This window comes from Lepisosteus platostomus, chromosome 27 (assembly GCF_059453375.1).
Source record: "Lepisosteus platostomus isolate fLepPlt1 chromosome 27, fLepPlt1.hap1, whole genome shotgun sequence".
NCBI classification, from domain to species: domain Eukaryota; kingdom Metazoa; phylum Chordata; class Actinopteri; order Semionotiformes; family Lepisosteidae; genus Lepisosteus; species Lepisosteus platostomus.
Window position 1 is genome coordinate 7,828,975 of NC_142637.1, and position 18,558 is coordinate 7,847,532.

The window sequence follows — 18,558 nt, forward strand, 5'->3', positions numbered from 1 at the left end:
GAAAACTAGCGAGTTCTGTTTCTGAGTCTCTCCTCGGCGCCCAGTTGATGTTTTTGCGTGCTATTGCATGAGTGACATGGCCTGTATTAATAACTGAATTGCTTTAACAGTGTAACCTACAAAGAGGCTCAGGGTGTAATTACCTTTAAGGCTGCAGCATTATGAGGTAAACCGGAATAGAGGAAACCTGGGGCAGGCGATAGCGACACAAGAAACAGACCCTGTCTTAAACCAACATGACCTAGAACAACATTGTGTCGCACAGCCAAGAGCCAAAGTAATGCAGGCACAGCTTACAACTGTACACCACAAAGAATCTGCAACTGTACTATGAATTAGTAAAATAACATAAAGTCTGCTTTGAATTTTTCATTATCGGTGGATTAAAGATCACTACACAGTACAATAGTGTTGCCTTTGGAACGGGCCCTTCAGTTGGAAAGGAGCTGCATTATTCAGTGAAACAAAGATATTTGACCAAAATAGCAAATCCACCCCTCTTGACACCTCCCCTCCTCTTTCCACCCGTTCCTCGGTACCTAAAGCCTACGCCTCTTGCATTGCATTATAGGCAGAACGTAGACTTCCTTTGCAGACGTGTTAAAAGTAGAGGGGAGACGACATCCAGTCGTTACAATAGGCTCCTTTTACAAATACACACTGAGCTGATTCTCTTATCATTTCTCGAGGTGATCCGATTTCATTTCCTTTGTCTTTGTTCTTCCCTTGCACATAACATTGAATTAGTTTAATTGGTCTGGTATCCCTTTGGGCTCTTTACCACAAGGGGCAGAAACCTAAAGGGAATAATGAGGGGGCTGCAGATTTCATTCCCACTCGATCCTGTAATTTTAATTGTTCCTAACGAGTTGCTGCGGGTAAGGATGTCCTGGCTGCTCCGAACGCGCCTGAGATGAATAGCGATGTGGATTCTGGAGGTTTTTTTTATTTATTTTGCAATTAACAGTGCAAGAAGAGCTTGAATCGGGGTTGGGCGCAGACTGTGGGAAAGCAGGGGTATGCTGGAGCAGCAGCACCTCAGAACAAACCAGTCGGCTGGCCCGTAAACTACAGCTGTAACGGGAAACAAAACCTGCTGGACAGAAAGAAAGGGCTTCAGGGGACGGCCACCATAAGAGAAGAGTCTCTAGGGGGTCAGTCAGTGTCTTGCCAGCACTGACACCACTGAACAGAGAGTCATGGCTAGCTGGGTTTCACCACTGCAGGCAAGGAGTGAGCACAAATTAAGGGCGGAACGGTGGCTCTGTGGCTCAGGATCTGCGCCTATGGCTGGAAGAGGAATCCTAGTCCACTGGGCCCCTGAGCAAGGCCCTTCACCCCAGCTGCTCCAGGGGCGCTGTATAAATGGCTGACCCTGCGCTCTGACCCCCAGCTTCTCTCCCTGTCTGTGTGTCTCATGGAGAGCAAGCTGGGGTGTGCGAAAAGACAAATTCCTAATGCAAGAAATTGTATATGGCCAATAAAGTGATCTTATCTCTTAAGAACCCCCCCCCCCCGTGCCCCCATTTCTGAAGGTAAAGTGCTAACCTCCACCACATTTCCTTAACTTGGACGGCGGACGGGCTCCCAGTTTTTATCAGCTAATAATGGGACCCTGTATGAGAAACTCTTGAACACTTCAATTTAACTTGTCACCTGAGCTGAAAAACTTTATTATTAAAGCTGATCCTGGCTATAAGAAATGAAAAGCACGTATCAGCTTTAATAATAGATTAAACAGATCTGCTCTGAATCTGATACAGGTCAGCAGATCCACCGTTAACAGATTCAGAGCAGATCTGTTGTTTTAGAATGCCGATTGTACTCACTACAGGATCAGATCTCGCATTTCGTTAGCTGAAATCGGCCGTTTCTCAATTTGAGAGCAGTTTGCCGTGGCTCAAAGAAACGGCAGGATCTCACGCTTCAAGACTGGAGTAGGTAAATTACTTGGGACACTCGGTTTGCTATTTATCATGCAATCGCGTGTTCGCGGAGCGAAAGTATCAGGAGTTCTTAATTTGGTCGTGATCCCGAAGCCGTCAGTCTAGTGCAAACAACGAGTTCACTCTCAAGGTCTAATATAACCAGAACAGCGATGTTGTAAAACCGTCCTGTTTCGCGTATGAATCCACCTCGTGAGATTTTAAGACGGAGAATATTCTTTCTCGTTAAACAATAGCAAGTTGGACTTTGAGTCACGTAGAACGATAATTTGGCTGTGCCGTGGTATTATCTCAGTAATCTTACTGTGCTTTGTAGTTTTATAGCTACTGAAGGTAGGTGCTAAACAGGGCTCGAAAGAGGGGTTTATGAGATTTTTTTGGCGTTGAAATATATAAAACGCAATTCAGTTCATTGGAAGTTATGACATTCATATTCTACCAGTAACTTAAAAGATTATTGAAACCACAGCTGTTCCTCGGGGCTTTAACATTGTTATTTTAAGAAGACAGGGGAGGCTGCACAAAGATTTCCTGGCTATGTGGTACGGGAATGCCTTAAATATGTACTTCGCCCGCGGAAATCGTATGTTTTTTCCTCCACCACTCCTATATTAAAAAAAACCAAAAAGATCCATTTGAAACACTTGGGTCCCGTCGTCTTCCAACACACGCCGCGGCGGCTGCTGCTGCTGCTCTCGGTCACGTAACCTCAACCCCGCCCACGCCAGGGCGTGACGCGCGCACGCGGCCGGAAATGGGCGGGTACGTGCGCGTGCACGGCGCGGCGCGTGACGAGGAACAAATAGAGGACGACGGAGGGGGCTCGAGCCAGTGCGAGGCAGAGGGCAGAGCCGGAGCCGTCCGTTGGTTCGAGTTGATCCAGAGGCGCTTCGACTTTTAATTTGAGCCGTGATGGTTTGTGACAAAGCCCGTACGATGGCGGTGTTTTGTACAGCGGGTGTCCTGTTGGTGTTCTTGTACGGGGCCAGTGCCATGACAGGTAAGACGCTCGTCTGTTTTTCTCCTCCCCTCGTCGGTAGACCCCTTTTTTTGTAAAACAAACAAGAATGTCATGGGTTGACCGCGGTCAACAGAAATGGGTACAATGGTCCCCCTGTTTCTTTTTTCCCCCCGTACTGTAGAAATATAAATGCGATGGTCAGGTCCACCGTGAAACGTTGGTGAACACAAGCCTATAATAATCTGTTGTTTTTTTTTTGTCGGGTGAGCGTGAGGCGGCTCGGTAAACAGTGGCGGTAGCCGGTAAGAAAATGGCCGAGGTCGTGTTACAGCAGCCTTCAGGTCCAGATGACCCTCGGGCTCGAAAAGACTCTTTTTAATATCGACGTTTTTGAAAGCGTGCCTTTCCATAGAGGCGCGACGGAGGCACGTATGTCTGTTTTTTTTTAAGATGGGGGGGGTTGACTTGTTTTGTTTTCTTTCGTGAGCTACGTTCTTTTGCGATGTTTACAGGTCATTTGTGTTTTAAATGGTGTGTTTTTTAAACACGGCGTATAAACGTTATTCCCATGTAGGGATACGGTGATACGAGTAGGTGGGTAATTTGGCGTGTGGTGAACAATCTCTACGTATACGTCGGATATGTAATCGCTACGTATAGACACGTGAGATTTTAAAGCATGTTTCATTTTTTTTTTCGTTTTTAGTGTCCCTAAATGGTCAAACGTACCCCGATAGTCATTCGGGGTCGGTTCAAACTTTAGTTCAAGCAAATGTGTTTTACTTATGGCCTGTTACTGCGTAATGAGGGCGACAATGGGTGGTGCTCTTGGGAGGCAACGTGTTTTCGTAAGATAACGCAGGACCGACCTTAATATAATTATTATTATTAGTATTAACGTATAAAATTCGTTTTGCAGTCAATATGGAAGCTAGATCGTAAAAAGTTTCAGAAAAGGTAGCTGTAATAATGTTCCTGTGATAGTCGGAGAGGCCGTTGTAGAATTGTTAACACCACATGCTGCTTAATCCGCCGGATAAACCCAGTTTACCTCCCGTGCCTTCAGGAATTAGAAAAAAACGGTAAAACTTCTCACGAAACTTCCCGATGGGGTTTAAATCAGAACGACCTGTTTTTGGAATGTGTGGCGGCTTCATGTCGCTAATTTGATCGATCTTAAGAAGGAGCGTTTCAAACAGGCAAGGCCGATCTGTCGGGTTTATCGCCGCATCGATCACCGTCTTCCGATGTAGGGCTTTAGGAGCCCCGTTTCAGCATAACAATGGATTAGGCGGTGTTCAGTACGCCTGCGATATGTTCGTTTAAATTTAGCACCGTTAAAGGGCGAGAAAAGAGCCATTTAAGGAAAGAGCAGGTTTAGCTATTTGTAGGTGCCTCACCTGAAATATGCTATTGAGTTTCAGGATGTATTTTTTGCATCCAGGAGAGGAGACAACTAAAATGCTTTGCTTCCGTGCTTGATATTCACATTAAGCATTTACAACTGCGGTCTACCGTTTTCCTTTCCTGTTGCTTGGAGAGATGTGAAGGAGCGCTGATGCAGTCTGACGTTGAGCCGGAGCCAGGTGATGTCAACTGAAAATCCCTTGTTCTTAGGCAGCTGGAAGCACTGTCTTGGCCTCCAGGATGGTGGAGAGGCATGTGATTAGTTAAATCTCATTATCTGCTATTATTCCAACACTTGTGATGCCGAAGGTCCGTGACTGAAAGGGCCGTACTGAGTTTGTAAGCAGGAAGCCACAAGCTGTGTCAGTAACCGGTCACGAGGGGAATTTAATTTTAACTGGGTAAAAACTAATTGAGGCCCACTCATAGGGGTTTGACTACTGTAGAGTTGTGTAACATAGTCAAGGATACAAAAGTAATTTGGGCCACTATAGTCTGTTAAGGAGGTAGAGGCTCGGTACATATCTTTCAGTTTATACCCATATGTCTCTGGTGTACTGTGCATAGCAAGGCCTGATGGGTCTGAGAACCTATCTGTTCTTGAATGAAGCCATGCCCAGCTATTGTTCACCAGCAGTGTGGCTGCATCTTTTTCCATACTAAAGCAGTCATTGCAAGATGACAGGGTGCTCGGTATTGTGCTAAGGAGGCGTCATGAATGTGACCAAGAAAGCCGTCACAGTTAAATTGAACAGGGACAGTTATACATTCACAAACCGTGTTTTCGGAAAGTTGTGGGAATGTAAATGATTTAAATGGTGTTTTGAAATTGTGGCTTGCACTGTCCACATCAGGTTCTGTTTGTGTAGAGCAAGCAATGAAAAATTGTTCAGTTAAAAGGGTAAGGAGTGAGACCTTGTGACGAATTTACCAGGTTTTGCAGTGAGTTTTATTCACGTTATGCCTAAAGCATTATATAAGAGAAGATTTATTGGTATACGGTTTATGTGAAATGTATAATATTCTTCTTGGGAATTGTTTTCTAGAACTGGAGTTACTGTGCTGTTACTAGGTAAATCGTTTTCTGCTCGTTATGCAATGACAAGTGCTTTTGGTTGCTGTCTGCCAATAATACCGAGGGATACAAAAGTCCCAGAGCTGAACTTTTCCTATAATGGCAGTGTCAGTTCATAAGTAAAATTAGCTTTCACTGTAGCACTGTGTGGCTGTAGTCTAACTGGGATTTTAAAGATGGGGTTATTAGTCTCTTGTGTCTTCCCATTTATGAAATGCCATGGAAGTGTTACTTTTTATTGCATTTCTTTTCACCAAAAAAACAGATTACAATGGGCACAATAATACATTCAAGCTCCCATATTGTATTTTTGTACTATAGCATTTATATAGTATGTTACTGGTGTAAAGAAAAACAATTGGCTCTTGATCACTTGTGGGGCTCCTTTTTAAATGTTAAGTGACTGTGGTGAGATGCGCAAAGTGAATGGGAACTGAGATTTGATTTTGAAAAGGGGGTTCCTGAGGGTGAGATTGGTAATTTGTTTAATGCGAACTGGGAAGGTTTTTCGGTTAAACTATTTTAACTGAAGGAGTGTTGTATGGAAAAGAAAAGGTGAGAATGGCTAAAGTTCAGCCAACAAGTAAAGGGGGCATTGAGATGAAAATTTAAGTTGCTTTGCTTAGCATGGAACTTGGTAATTGTCGAAAGCCCTATGATGTGATTGAAGTCTGAACTAATATTTTTGAACACAAATGGTGATTCCTGTCCTTTGGTAGGGATACCATTTCAGTGGTGAGTTGCAGCAGTAACAGTTGAAATTTTAAGCTAGTATCAAAGCATGGTACTTGCAATAGATTAATGTAATCAAAACAGCCCTGTTGCACTGCTCTGGGTCCACTTTGTGTCAGAAAGACTCCAGACACTAACATAGGAAATGATGTATAAAAAAGCTGTTTAGGTGCCGCTATTGGTTTTGATCCCCTGTTCAGGAAGCAACATAAATCCTGTGATTCATAGATGTCTTTGTTGCAGTAAACCTTTTTAAATGAAAGTTTTAATATTGGCCAGGGTCATATTTTGGCAAGCACAAATAACAGAAGTCAGAACAATGTCTGCTGGTTCATACTGTTTTTGTTGCAGATTACTTCCTCCTCTATCCTAGTACAATATCCACCTGATTTCACTTAAGTTCTTCCTGGTAAAATAAATTAAAAATAGTCCTTTGTGTATTATATGGAAGAATCTTTGGTTGCACTTGATTTCGTGGAGGCATTTTGCATAAGCATGGCAGTGGTAAGAGTATTTTATAAATCATCAACCATAGTATTGAACTACTTCCATTGAATTTGCCCAACAAAAAAAAACTTTCCCATTTAATTTTCTTACATTTTTGCCTTTGCCAGTATTCATTGTATCAGACAATAAAGGAACATGCTACATACTCACTTCATTTCCCTGAAGTGAACACTTCTGTAGTAAAGGTTTATTTGTGTATAGCTAGAATCTCTTTCAGCATACTTATGTATTTAGTTTTTAATTCTGGCCTAGTTGGGCCTAGATTCTTTGGGGGCAAAGTAGCCTTTTCTGCATCTGACTGCTTAATAGGTTGCTTCAGCATTAAACTGCATTAACTTTGCATTAATTTTGAATGTGTTGCTATTTGACAAGCAATGACCTACTAGCCCCATCCAAAAGTTTAAATCGGGCACAAGGTCCTTGTTTTTCAAATGTAATGTAAGTAAACAGTTGCCCTTCATTGGAATTTGCCCTTACTGTGATGGAGTCCATAGACCTTGTGTAGTTTATTAACTTTGAAACCCATTTGAGAATTGCTCATTTCTATATACTTACTCCTTCGACAAACATTAACATGCTGGGATATTTTGTTTTTTCATGATTTTTAGTAAGTTTTTTTTAATTAGATTCTATTGGGTAGGGACAGTTTGCTTGGTTAATTTTCAGCAGCTGCGTTTCCTAGTTACCGATACAAAATATAGCACTCTTTGAACTTAATGTTCATGTTATACAATCCATAGAATCTGAAGTTAACTTACCCTGTGTTTTGCTGAACTAATCAGGTTGTTTGCAGCTATCTTTTTCAGTGTAGTGTTTTTATGGGCAAAATATTTTAGATCTTGGTGATCAAAGCATCATTTTTGTGTAGATGGGGGAAAATCTATTTCTTGACCAGATCATGTATGTTAATACGGACAGGGTTTGTTTAGTAGGCAGTGCATACATTTCCCTTTGGAGACTGTACTGGCATGAAGGTGACCTTTCAGTTCAGCAAAACAAATGCAGTGCCTTCTAATTAAAGGTCACATGGTATTTACAGCTTGAGGCATTGCAGTTGTTGAGTATGTAAGGATTTTCCTTTTGAATAGATTGCCATGGCAAAAGATTTTTTCTTTATAGCTGCCAGGCTAATTCACAGCTTTAGTGCTGGCTTTTTTGCATTTTTGTCTCCCGGGGTTGACGGTTCTAGTTTTGGGAGTCCTGCCGGTTTTAGACTTGCTTGTGTTCATGAGAAATATTTTAAGGCTTTAAAGTGGATAGGCAGAGCTCAGAGTTTGAATGAACCTGCAAGACTTCTGCCCTTCAGCACTTATGGAGATTGTAGATATGTTTACTTCAGTTTCCCCATGGTGGTGGAATATTAGGTGCACGGCTTTGTTGAAAATCTAGATGCATTTGTTTTGAGTTTTGAAAAGCTTTTTTTTGGAAGGCACATTTCTGCTGTAATGTTCTTCTATTGCATTTGTGCATATATGCATTTGTAACAGCTTTTGGGTTACAATTATTTGAAAGGGAAAATATACTAAGTAGTTCACACACCAATGAAAACAAAATGTGTGTATAAAATTTGCCTTTGTGATAAAAAGGTGCCTGTTCAATTTAGAAGTGCCTCAGGTTCAGAACGCTTCAGATTCATGTTCTCCTGTAATCCACTTTTACAGCAGCTTCTGCTTTTTGGAACACCTGCAGGATATTTGCCCATCTGTCTTGGGGGGGGGTGATCTGCCAGTTTATTAATTCTCACTTTATTTAAATAAATCTTAGAGTTTAGGATATCCTTTTAATTACTGGTGTCAAAAGCTTGCTGACATCGCCACGTCCTTGAATGAAATTGCAAGCTTTAGTAGACATATTTTGAATGATCTGTCATTCTGACACCCACTACTCTTTTTGTTCTTTTGAGTTCAGTGTGTTTTCAGAACATCTTTTGTATTAAGTTGATTTGTTTTAATGCTTTGTTTCATTATTCTGCTTTCTGTTACCTGGCGTTGGATTTGAGCATCATACTGAGGATGAGAATGAATATGAAATAGCTCTTCGGTCAGCATCAAAGCTTGCATTCCATGATGCAGACTGTCGTGTTAAATTGGTATTTGATGGAAGGGTTTTCCTTTTAATGAACTTGATTGCTAGCTTTACAAACACAAAGGGAAATGATCATACAATTTGTATCATCATAACAGCCACTATGCAGATGCTAAGGTTAATAAGCATGTGGCATGCTCTTTGCATTTGCTAAACCTCAGATGGTACTGCAAATCCAAGGCCTTTTCTGTTTTATGCTTTTTTTCCCCCCATTTAACTTTATTCTAAACTCTAATCTGTTCTCTTTCTTTTTGCCTGCTTTGTTTTAATTAACCACAAAACTCACTCCTCAAAAACCCCAAATGCTCTGAATAAAATGCACCGACTCGCCTGTTGGCCTCAGCGGGGTTCATCAAGTCCCCCCTGTCCCAAATGAAACTGACTGAAGACAGTGCTGAGCTGCACTGCGAGGTCACTGGCAGCCCCATCCCCGAGGTTCAGTGGTGGTTTGTGGAGGGCGAGGAGCCCAACGAGACTTTCACGCAGCTCTTTGATGGGGCGCGCCAGGAGCGGGTCAGGATCAACGCGACCTACATCCTCCACGCCACCAGTGCCGTTTACCTCGCCAACCTCACGCTGGGGGACTCGGGTACTTACGAGTGCCGAGCTTCCAATGACCCCGACCGCAACGACCTGAGGAAGACCCCCCGAATCAAGTGGATCCGCTCGCAGGCTAACGTTCTCGTGTTTGAACGTGAGTGGTGGTGGGGGGCCACCAGAGAAATCTGGCGGCGGCGAGCAACTTGCTCCCCTCCTACAACCTCCTGCTCTACCTGCCCCCCCCCCTCCATGTCATACCCCTAGATTACAGCTCAGTAGAGTAATGCCAGTGCTCAACGCTTTATAGCAGGAATTGTCTGTAGATGTACTGTAGTATTCTAAACGAGGAAACGATACGTGTAAACTTGAATGAAAACTGCTGTCCCTTGGTCTTTGGTCCCATGATGTTACAAAGATCTTTCTCAGTTTTCCGTCTGTGGGCAGTTCCTGTTATTCAAACACCCGTCGTGCAGAAAGCTCTACCCTGGGTGTGAGCCTTCCAAATCCCAGTCCCAGTAATGTCCCAGTAAAGCATCAGCCCTCTAGCTGTCTTCCGAACGAATATGGCAGGACAGCGTTGTGCCTTATAATACTGGACAGAAAGTGTGTGCTACACAAATAGCCGCATCGGTTTTAGAATTAAGGGGATTACACTTAGAGCAGTCAGACGTTGGCTAACGTTTCACTTTTCTCAAGCGCTGCCAGCAGTTGGACTATTCTCGCTGTTGCGCATGAGCCTTTTCCTAACAAAAATGGGGTTTAAGGTAATCATTGCCCTGGCAGTTATGGTTGCTAACAGTCTTAATAGACTCCTGGATCTGTAAACAGTTGACAGTTTCCAAAAATCTTTCATTTATGGTTCAGTATTATAATGCAGCTGAGTCCAGTGTGTATGTTATCTGGACCGATGTTGATTTTTATGTGTAACTTCTCCAATTTGAGTATCTCCCTACCTATCTCTTTCCTTAAGCATTGCCTAATCACCGTCCTTTGCCTTTAGTAAATTTAGTAAAAGCAGCATTTCTGGTTAGCAATTTCGTATGGTAGCTGGGCTCGAAATTGTACAAGAATGTCTTTTGAGTTGATGCAGTATATTAAGGATTTATAAATATCCCTGACGTAACCTTCGAATGGGTTGGCATCTTCATGTAGACAACCCATCTTTTCTGGAAGTTTGGATTCCAATAAATATGGCTGTTTACAGGGTATATTCTCACTGTGTTAACCACCATGGTGTTTTAGTTTCATCTTAGGTTTTTGTGGAATTTCGAGACCTTTAAGTTTTCCCTTCAGTTGCCCTCAACCATGTTATATTTTTCCATTTAGAATCTGTTTTGTGGTGTGATGTGACTGCTGTAGTTTTTAATGTTTTGTGTTTTTATCCACACGCCTTGGTGTGCTTTAAGCTTTGGAGACAACGCTTGCAGAAAAGATTTAAAGCTTTAGTTGTCCAGTCCAAAGGTGAAATCCTTTTCCTCATGTAGGCTTTAGTGTTTTGAAAATCAGTTTACGCAAGTGTTTATGCAGAGTTTAACTCACCCTTATGAAGCGTGTCTGTAACAGTGTTCGAGCGATGTTGGCAGAAACATTTCAGATTTTTCTAAAATAGGTTTTAAACAGCTTAAAGGTGATTCTACATTTATCAAATCAATTTTAAACTTAAGGTAAGTCTAAAGGGCCTATTATTGTTAATTGAGTAATTTTATGCTATGTACCTGGTATATGTATATGTGCACTTGCACAGTTTTCTAACATCTTTCTCTTGGATGCATACAGCTCCTCCGATAAACACCTCTTCTGTGGCACTTGGCGATAACACAACCCTTCTATCCTGCAACTTAACGAGCCCACCATCTCCAGTTAAAGGTCATTACTGGGCGAAAAATGGGAAGAAGCTGAAAGATACAGAGGACGGGAGCACAGACCAAAGCATGACGCACGTGTAAGGCACTTCATAGGCTTATATTTGGGAATGAAATATGATTAGTAGAATGCAATTGTGCTAGAATGCATTTTGGCCTTTTCCCTATGCTGTTTATGGGGGAGGAACATCTTTCATTCAAGGGGTCTTGCAGGAGAACTGGTGTCCAAGGGCTCTTTTAGCAGGGTTTTTCTCTCCATATTTATGCTGCCTGTTATAATGGTGGTGCTTGCTCTGGCAGAGGCCCAGGCACTTGGAAAGAAATGACACGCTGAGCCGGATAGGGCAGACGTGCGTTTCTCCCCATAGCGGCATTCCGCAAGCTCAGTAGTCGCTAGAATGAGGATTAGTGCTCTTGTAATGCAGCTTCTGTGCTGACCCCAATTCCTCGTGAGGTTGGAAGGCTTGCACTTTGTAGATAACAAGCACTTTATTGTTCTGTTTGGAAAGTCCTGTGAAAGTGTTTTTCTTCAGCTTAGTATTTCCCTTAGCAGGATGTCTTTTTAGCTGTCTGTTTGTGAAACATGAAGGGTGTTGTAGCATAGTTCGTCTGGAGTTTAGGTTTGAAGGACTTCAAAAAGGGGTCTTTGGTTTCCTGAATGGGGTTTTGTTTTTCAAACACTTTCTGCTTTTGGCTTTCTCTCTAGGGTGAAGACTTCTGAAAGTGATGCTGGAGGCATATATACTTGTGTGTTTCTCACTACTCCTGAAGCCAATGGCACTATTGAAGTAAAAAGTAAGTATGGGATATGCTTTTTTGAGTACTTGAGTGAAAAGATCAAGGCTTATACTTTGAAGGCACCTTATTGTAGCTTTGCTTAAGTTTTGGCAAAAACTATAGGAAACCTCGCTTGTTAAACTGGATACACTTTTAGTCCATTGTTGTATGCAGTGCTTTCTATATGGTCTTGGTGAAACTGCATGTTTGTTGTCTTTCTCAACAGCTAAGCCTCAGGCTAAAGCTTACAAACATTCTGAACATGGAAATGAAAGGGACAAAGGAGCTCTCACTTGTGTTGGCCATGGATATCCCCTGCCAACAACCTGGTCGTGGTACATGATGCAAGATGATGAGAAAAAGGTATGTCCCTTTCTCAGGTTTAGTACAGGACCGTATCTTGGTTTACTTGTAATTCATTTGGTTTCTGAAAGTTTCCATCAACGTGTAGCGTTGCTAATCCGTGTAGATGTAGATGTTTATTTGATGGGTTTATGGGTTACATGTTGGGACACTGCTGCAGTGGCACAATAAGGTGAGTTTTGATGTGTTAGAAAAGAGGCTATCAGGTCCTTGTATATTCTTGGCTACCTGGTTATCACCGACTAAAACTTGATTTCGTTTGCCTGAAGGCTATTGTTAACGGGACTTCTGACAAGTATGAAGTTAAGAGCACGCCCGAGAAGACAACGCTGTATATTGATAACCTGGACATGGAGTTGGACATGGGCAACTACATCTGCTACGCGGAGAATGAGATTGGCAATTCCACTGACAAGATCTTCTTGCGCGTGCGCAGCCGGCTAGCTGCCCTGTGGCCCTTCCTGGGCATCGTTGCAGAAGTGATCATCCTCGTCACCATTATCTTCATCTACGAGAAGAGGAGAAAGCCCGATGAGATCGTTGACGGTACGAGTGCTGCTTCCTTTGTGTTTTGGGATTAGGCAAGATGCTTTTAACAGCGAGGAGAGCATCTTTAGTAGGTGCTCCAGTCTTTTTGTCTTGTGTGCCAGTTATTGAGTTAATTTTCCGCATTCTTGTTCCATTCATATACACATTGAAATGTTTCTAGACCTCAGCCTTTAACGCGTGTACCCTCTAGTGGTGGAAGAGCGATTCTTCTTAGCTTTTAACAATTTCACCATGTCCACCTTTTCTCTTCCTTGGTTCCCAGCTTTGAGTGAGTTAATTTTTTTGCAATTTTGAGTGGTAGCTCTTTAGGGGTTTTTTAACACTTGCTGTTAAATGAAATGCATGTTTCTTCTAACCACTAAAGGTGGTTGAAGAATTGCCTTTTTTAAAGAATTGTAGGAAGGGATATTTTTCTGGTATTTAACATTTCAAGTTATATTTCCTAGATAAATCTTCAATTAAAACTATTTCATCTTTTATTTATACATGTAGCAGATGTAAGCTGTTTTGATTGCAAAATGTACATTTTTTCTCTAGGTTTTTAAATTTTAAATTAGAAGTTTCATTTTTCTCTTTGGTTTGTTTTCCACGGGTACTGTTTTTATTATTTTGTTTTTATTTCTTTGTTTGCTGCTGCTTTTATTACATGTTGGTAAGTGAACAATACTGCATGTCAGACTGAAGTGGTTTCTCCCTGAGATGATCAGAAAACATTGAGTGTTTCTGTAATTAATGCATTGCTTCTGTTAAGTAACCATTAATATAAATTCAGGAGACTGCCAATGAAGATCTCTTTCACTGGTTCAATTGAGGTTATGGGGTGCGATTAAATAACTTGTTTTCAATGTTCATATGGAAACAGCTTTTTTTTAATTGGAGATTTGATATTGCCAGTGAAAGGGTCAGTTTTAGTCTGACATGGCACTGAAGACCTACTTCTCCTTCATTTCTATGCTGCCCATTTGGGGCACAGAAAGTGGTGCTGCATTGTTTGAGATTCTAGCCTATTTTGCATGTGAAGCTGCATCAGAAAATAACTCATGCATGGAACTGCATCATTAAAATACTGTGGATTAACCGGGTTGTCATCTGGTTGCCTTTGTAGAGGGGGGTACATTTTATGAGTCTTGTCCTTGTGTGTAGCCTTACACTAAGGATCAGTGCCTGTATGCATTCCTCACAGTTTAGTCCTGTTGGTTGTTTTTGTTTAGTATGTTCCAGGAAATGTATAACATTAAAGTATTGTGCATGGTTTTAGTTAGTCTGGTTAAAGAGGTTTTCAATAAGAGGTCTCATTTAATGCAGTTTATCAATTTTTATTGCTTTTAAATGTATACACTACATTATGCAGTTCCACTTTGGTATGTAAAGGATTGAAATATGACTTCCTTTAACAGGGAGGGTTTGTCAAGTATGTTTTGGGTTTTATTTTTGCGTTGCATCTAGAAAGGATTTCATACATTTCAATATAGAGCAGAAGGATGGAAGTCAATGGTTCATATAGGAGAGCAGTTTTTATCAGGGTTTTATTTGTAAATTAAAGCAAGCATACCTCAGCCTGTCAGCTACTAGGGTTTTGTAGCATTTGTCCAGTCTTTTACTGTAATGTTCTTTATGATGCTAAGGTTCTAATTTTCCCTTGTTTTACATTTTTATGTCCTGTTACCAGATGACGACTCAGGATCTGCCCCCCTGTAAGTACATCTTTAAATGTAACTTGACCACTTGTGATTTTACAATTACAAGTAGACCTCAAGCTTCTTAAAATGTCAGGAATAAATGTTGGTCAGTATGCTTGTATGTCCTTTGGAGCTTTTATATTCAGTGAGTTTGTTTTGAAGGGATTTCGAGTATTGCATATGACTTTTGTAACTTTCATTACTTGGTGGAGAAATCTGATTGAAGTACAATTCTATTGCAGGAAGAGCAATGCTGCTGCTAATCACAAGGATAAGAATGTCAGGCAGAGAAACTCCAATTAAGAGGACATGGAGGTGAGTATTTCTCTTTATATTGCTTCATACATATCCTGACTGCAGCATTTGGGCTGTTGAGCCAAAGAAGTCTGTCATTTAGATGGGTGGTGTCTGAAATGGCTTTTCATTGTATGCAATGCACATTGGCCCAAGTGCTAACAGATTCCCTGGTGGGAGTAGGGGGCTGCCTCCAGTCACCTATTGTTGTCATTATCTCTGGGAACAGTATGCAGACACATACTTAGTTTATAGGCTCTTTCTAATCATTGAAATTCAAACTAGGAGTAGTTTTAATGAATTACCGATCCAACTGTAAATCTAGGTTATCAGCTGTATTGTTCTGTCTGCTGAGAAAACTCTGGCCTAATGTGTTTTTGTTTCTTTCCCCCAATAGGTATCCTCATGACTACTATCTTGATTTTTAAATGGAGCAGTGAGTTTCTTGAGTACACAACGTTAGTGCACCTCGCAATTTTCTACAAGTAATCTGTAAAGGGGTAGTTTTTTTATTTTTGTGAGTTTCACAATGTCCAGAGAAACTGATTTCTTAAGTGCTTTTTTTTTCTTCTGTTAGTCACTTTCCATTGTGCTGGCAGGGAAGGTGTCAATTGAGTCTGTGTGTGGAAAAACTGCATGATTATTTTTTAGGTTTTTTTTGGGGGGGGAAACAGTGTTGGTAGTGAAACCTTTGTAATGTTTTGTGAAAATAAGCAGTAGTGGCTTTTGTCAAATGCACAACTCCGTTCCTCAAAGGGTTCATGCAGTCATGGAGGTTTTGAAGGTTTTTCCAGCTCAGGACCCAAGAAGAAGGGTCATGCCAACCCAGCTGAGGAAATTGGAGCTGTTATTTAAGTGGCTAAGAACAGATGAGTGAGGGGGGACCAACATTTGGCCTTTGTGGAGCTGAGTTGTGTAACTTTTCTAAATGAGACTGTATAGAACTGACAGATCCATGGAAAACCCATTCTGGTTTTAAAAGCTGCATGTTTTATGAATTGGTTTTCCATTTTTTATATAAATAAAATTGTCAGTTTAATTGGCAAAATCCTAATAAAAATACTGATTTTTCCTTGCTTCAGTTGCTTGTTGGAACTTTCTAAATTAGACTGGGGTGAATGCTGCTTTGTAATTTATGGTAAACATGCATTTTTTTCTTTTGCAAAGGTTTAAGAAGTTAGCAGATGTAACTATTCATCGTGTAATGGTAACTTATTTTCACATTTCAACATAGCCCTGTGAAGGAGGTGGACCATGCCACGAAGTGTAACTGACATTTTCTTTAAAACGTGGATATTGGGATATGTTTCTAGTAAGATTTGTCTATTCACAATTTTAAAGTCTTTAAAAGTGTTGCACAGCTTGTAAGTGGTAGTGTTTGTTTGGTCATTCAGGCCAGGTGAATTGTCCTGTCGGATTCACCTGTTTTCATCCCATTTTATTGATGAACCTGGTATGAACCTTGCATTGACTTAATTAGTATTGTAACTAGGGTTGTAATGCTGTTTTGATCTACATTGAACCATATATTGAATCTAAAGAAGTTCAGAAACCAATACTTATTCTTACAAATGTATTGCCAGAGCCTGCACAAGATGATAGCTAAGTTGTTTCTGTAAAAACTTGCACAAAATAAAATTTTTAATTTTAACAAGTGTGGTCTGTCATCAGTGGCGTAACATGCAACTCTTACTATACAGCAAATTGTGACTAAATCAACAGTAAAAAGACATGACTAGTTACTGACCTACTTGCGTTTCTGGTACTGTTTTAACATTCATACAGGAATTATTTTAATGGTACAAGTGGATGCAAGTCCTGTAAATGCTGGGGAACTGGCTACTTGTTTATTTCATTTCTGATTGGGCTAGCATTCATAATGACCAAACTAAAGCAAGTGATTTGTTGGGTATGAACGCTTCACCTGGATGTGGTTGTGTGGTATGGGTTTAGTATTCTTGATCTCTCCTAATCAAGATCGCTGCATTGGCAGCGATATCCTGCAGTCTGAGGTTAACCACATTGGTTAACCACATTGTGCAGGTTCTCAGTGTGGTGATTGTAATTCACATTCTCAGAGGTTCAGCAGCAATCCCTGCAAACAGATGTAAGTATAAATTGTGGCACATTCTTAGGATCACTGTCTTGATTTGGTGTTGATTTAAGTGTCTTCAGGTCTGCTTATGTGCAAAGATACCTTTCCAGTAGTATCTTGCTAGAGGACAAATAGTTGCAAGGATACATTAAGATAACATTTTATTGGCCATATACAATTTATTTGGAATTTCTTTTCGCAGACCCCAGCTTGTTCTCTGAGACACACAGACAGGGAGAGAAGCTGGGGGTCAGAGTGCAGGGTCAGCCATTTATACAGCGCCTCTGGAGCAGTTGGGGTTAAGGGCCTTGCTCAGGGGCCCTGCGGAGTAGAATTCCTCTGCCTTTTAAGGGTACTTAAAGTTATGTAATAATAATTGCTTACACTTATATAGCGCTTTTCTGGACACTCCACTCAAAACGCTTTACAGGTAATGGGGACTCCCCTCCACCACCACCAATGTAGTGTTTCTCCTGGCCATTAGAGGTCTCCATTTACAGTAAAAGCATATTAATTCAGTTATTTTAAATCCAATGTGTTTTTGCAGACTTTAGATCCAGATTTTGTTTAAAGAATTATGGTTTTCATTACTGTTTATCATGGTGTATAAGACCAATGCATGTTATAAGGACTAATTCAAGTCAGTCATCATACAAGGTTAGTATGCAAGTGGTTTTTAAAGAAACCTTTGCACTCAAGTATTTTCAGCAGGTGAAGATTTACTGACTGTTTTGGCTCAGATTCTCCTGGTTTATTCCTACAAGCTGGACAAGACTGTCCAGGTTCATTGGTGTCTAAATCGCCCTCCTTATTTGCACAATCCCAGCAATGGACTTGCATCCCACCTAATGAATTGTTTGCAGTGAGAGACTCCTGCTTGTCAGTATCTGTAATGTTTTTTTTTACAGTAGGTAGATGCAAATACAAACTGAAATAAAGATCAGCGTGGTGGATACATTTATATTGCATTTCTCATTCTTATTAAAGTGATGAAGCAGTGGAGCTGAAGAAATGTCAGCTTTTGGCTCCTTTAAAACCTGTCTGCCTTACCTGTGGTACAGTATGATTCTGGAGCCTTTCACTTGTCTGGTTTCCAGTGTGCAGCTGCTCCAGGGGTGAGTATTACTACCTCACACTGCTGGACCTGGAGAGCTATCTGCATGGAGTGGATATATTCTCACTGTGTTTGTGTGGGTTTCCTCTGGGTGCTCTGTTTTCTTCTCACAGTCCAGACATGCTGGTAGTTTAATTGGCTTCTGGGGAAAACTAACTGGTGTGAGTGCGTCTGTCTGTCTTATGATGGGCTGGCATCCTGTCCAGTGTGCACCCCACTTTACCCCCCTTGCTTGGTGGTAAAGAATCTGGCGCCCCCTTAATCCTGAATTGGGTGAAGTGGTTAGAAAGGTGATGTAACTGCTCCAGAGCTGAAACCCCACTTTGTATCTGGATCAGTGCCACTGTCCCCCATCCTTGCTATTAATCATTGAAGCGCTCCTGCTTAGACTGCAGCCTTGTTCAGCTGCTGTGCATTAGGATTCCTGGGAAGGCTAAAAGAAGCACCTGAGCCCAGGTTATGTATGAGCTAAATTAATAATGGAGGATATGTGGAGCCGATGTCAGCACTGAATGGTTAGTCGTCTTCGCAGAGGGGCCCGTGAGTGTGGTGGAGGTTGGGATCTCGGTTCA

The 18,558-nt window shown here is 41.3% G+C and overlaps 1 protein-coding gene across 2 annotated transcripts; it reads left to right on the forward strand.

Annotated features, from left to right (window-relative positions):
- The first annotated feature begins 2,719 nt into the window (after positions 1-2,719).
- On the forward strand, positions 2,720-16,431 carry bsg (basigin). 2 transcript variants are annotated; one of them, XM_088621729.1, is made up of 9 exons: positions 2,720-2,946; positions 9,057-9,407; positions 11,030-11,195; positions 11,822-11,910; positions 12,119-12,255; positions 12,525-12,801; positions 14,486-14,498; positions 14,726-14,798; positions 15,175-16,431. In XM_088621729.1, exons 1-8 carry the CDS (start codon positions 2,859-2,861, stop codon positions 14,784-14,786), a joined length of 1,182 nt encoding a protein of 393 aa, XP_088477855.1. In that variant the 5' UTR covers positions 2,720-2,858; the 3' UTR covers positions 14,787-14,798; positions 15,175-16,431. The 2 variants fall into 2 exon arrangements, with proteins under 2 accessions (XP_088477855.1, XP_088477854.1); XM_088621728.1 differs by having other exon boundaries at positions 2,722-2,946; positions 14,474-14,498.
- Positions 16,432-18,558: the final 2,127 nt, after the last annotated feature.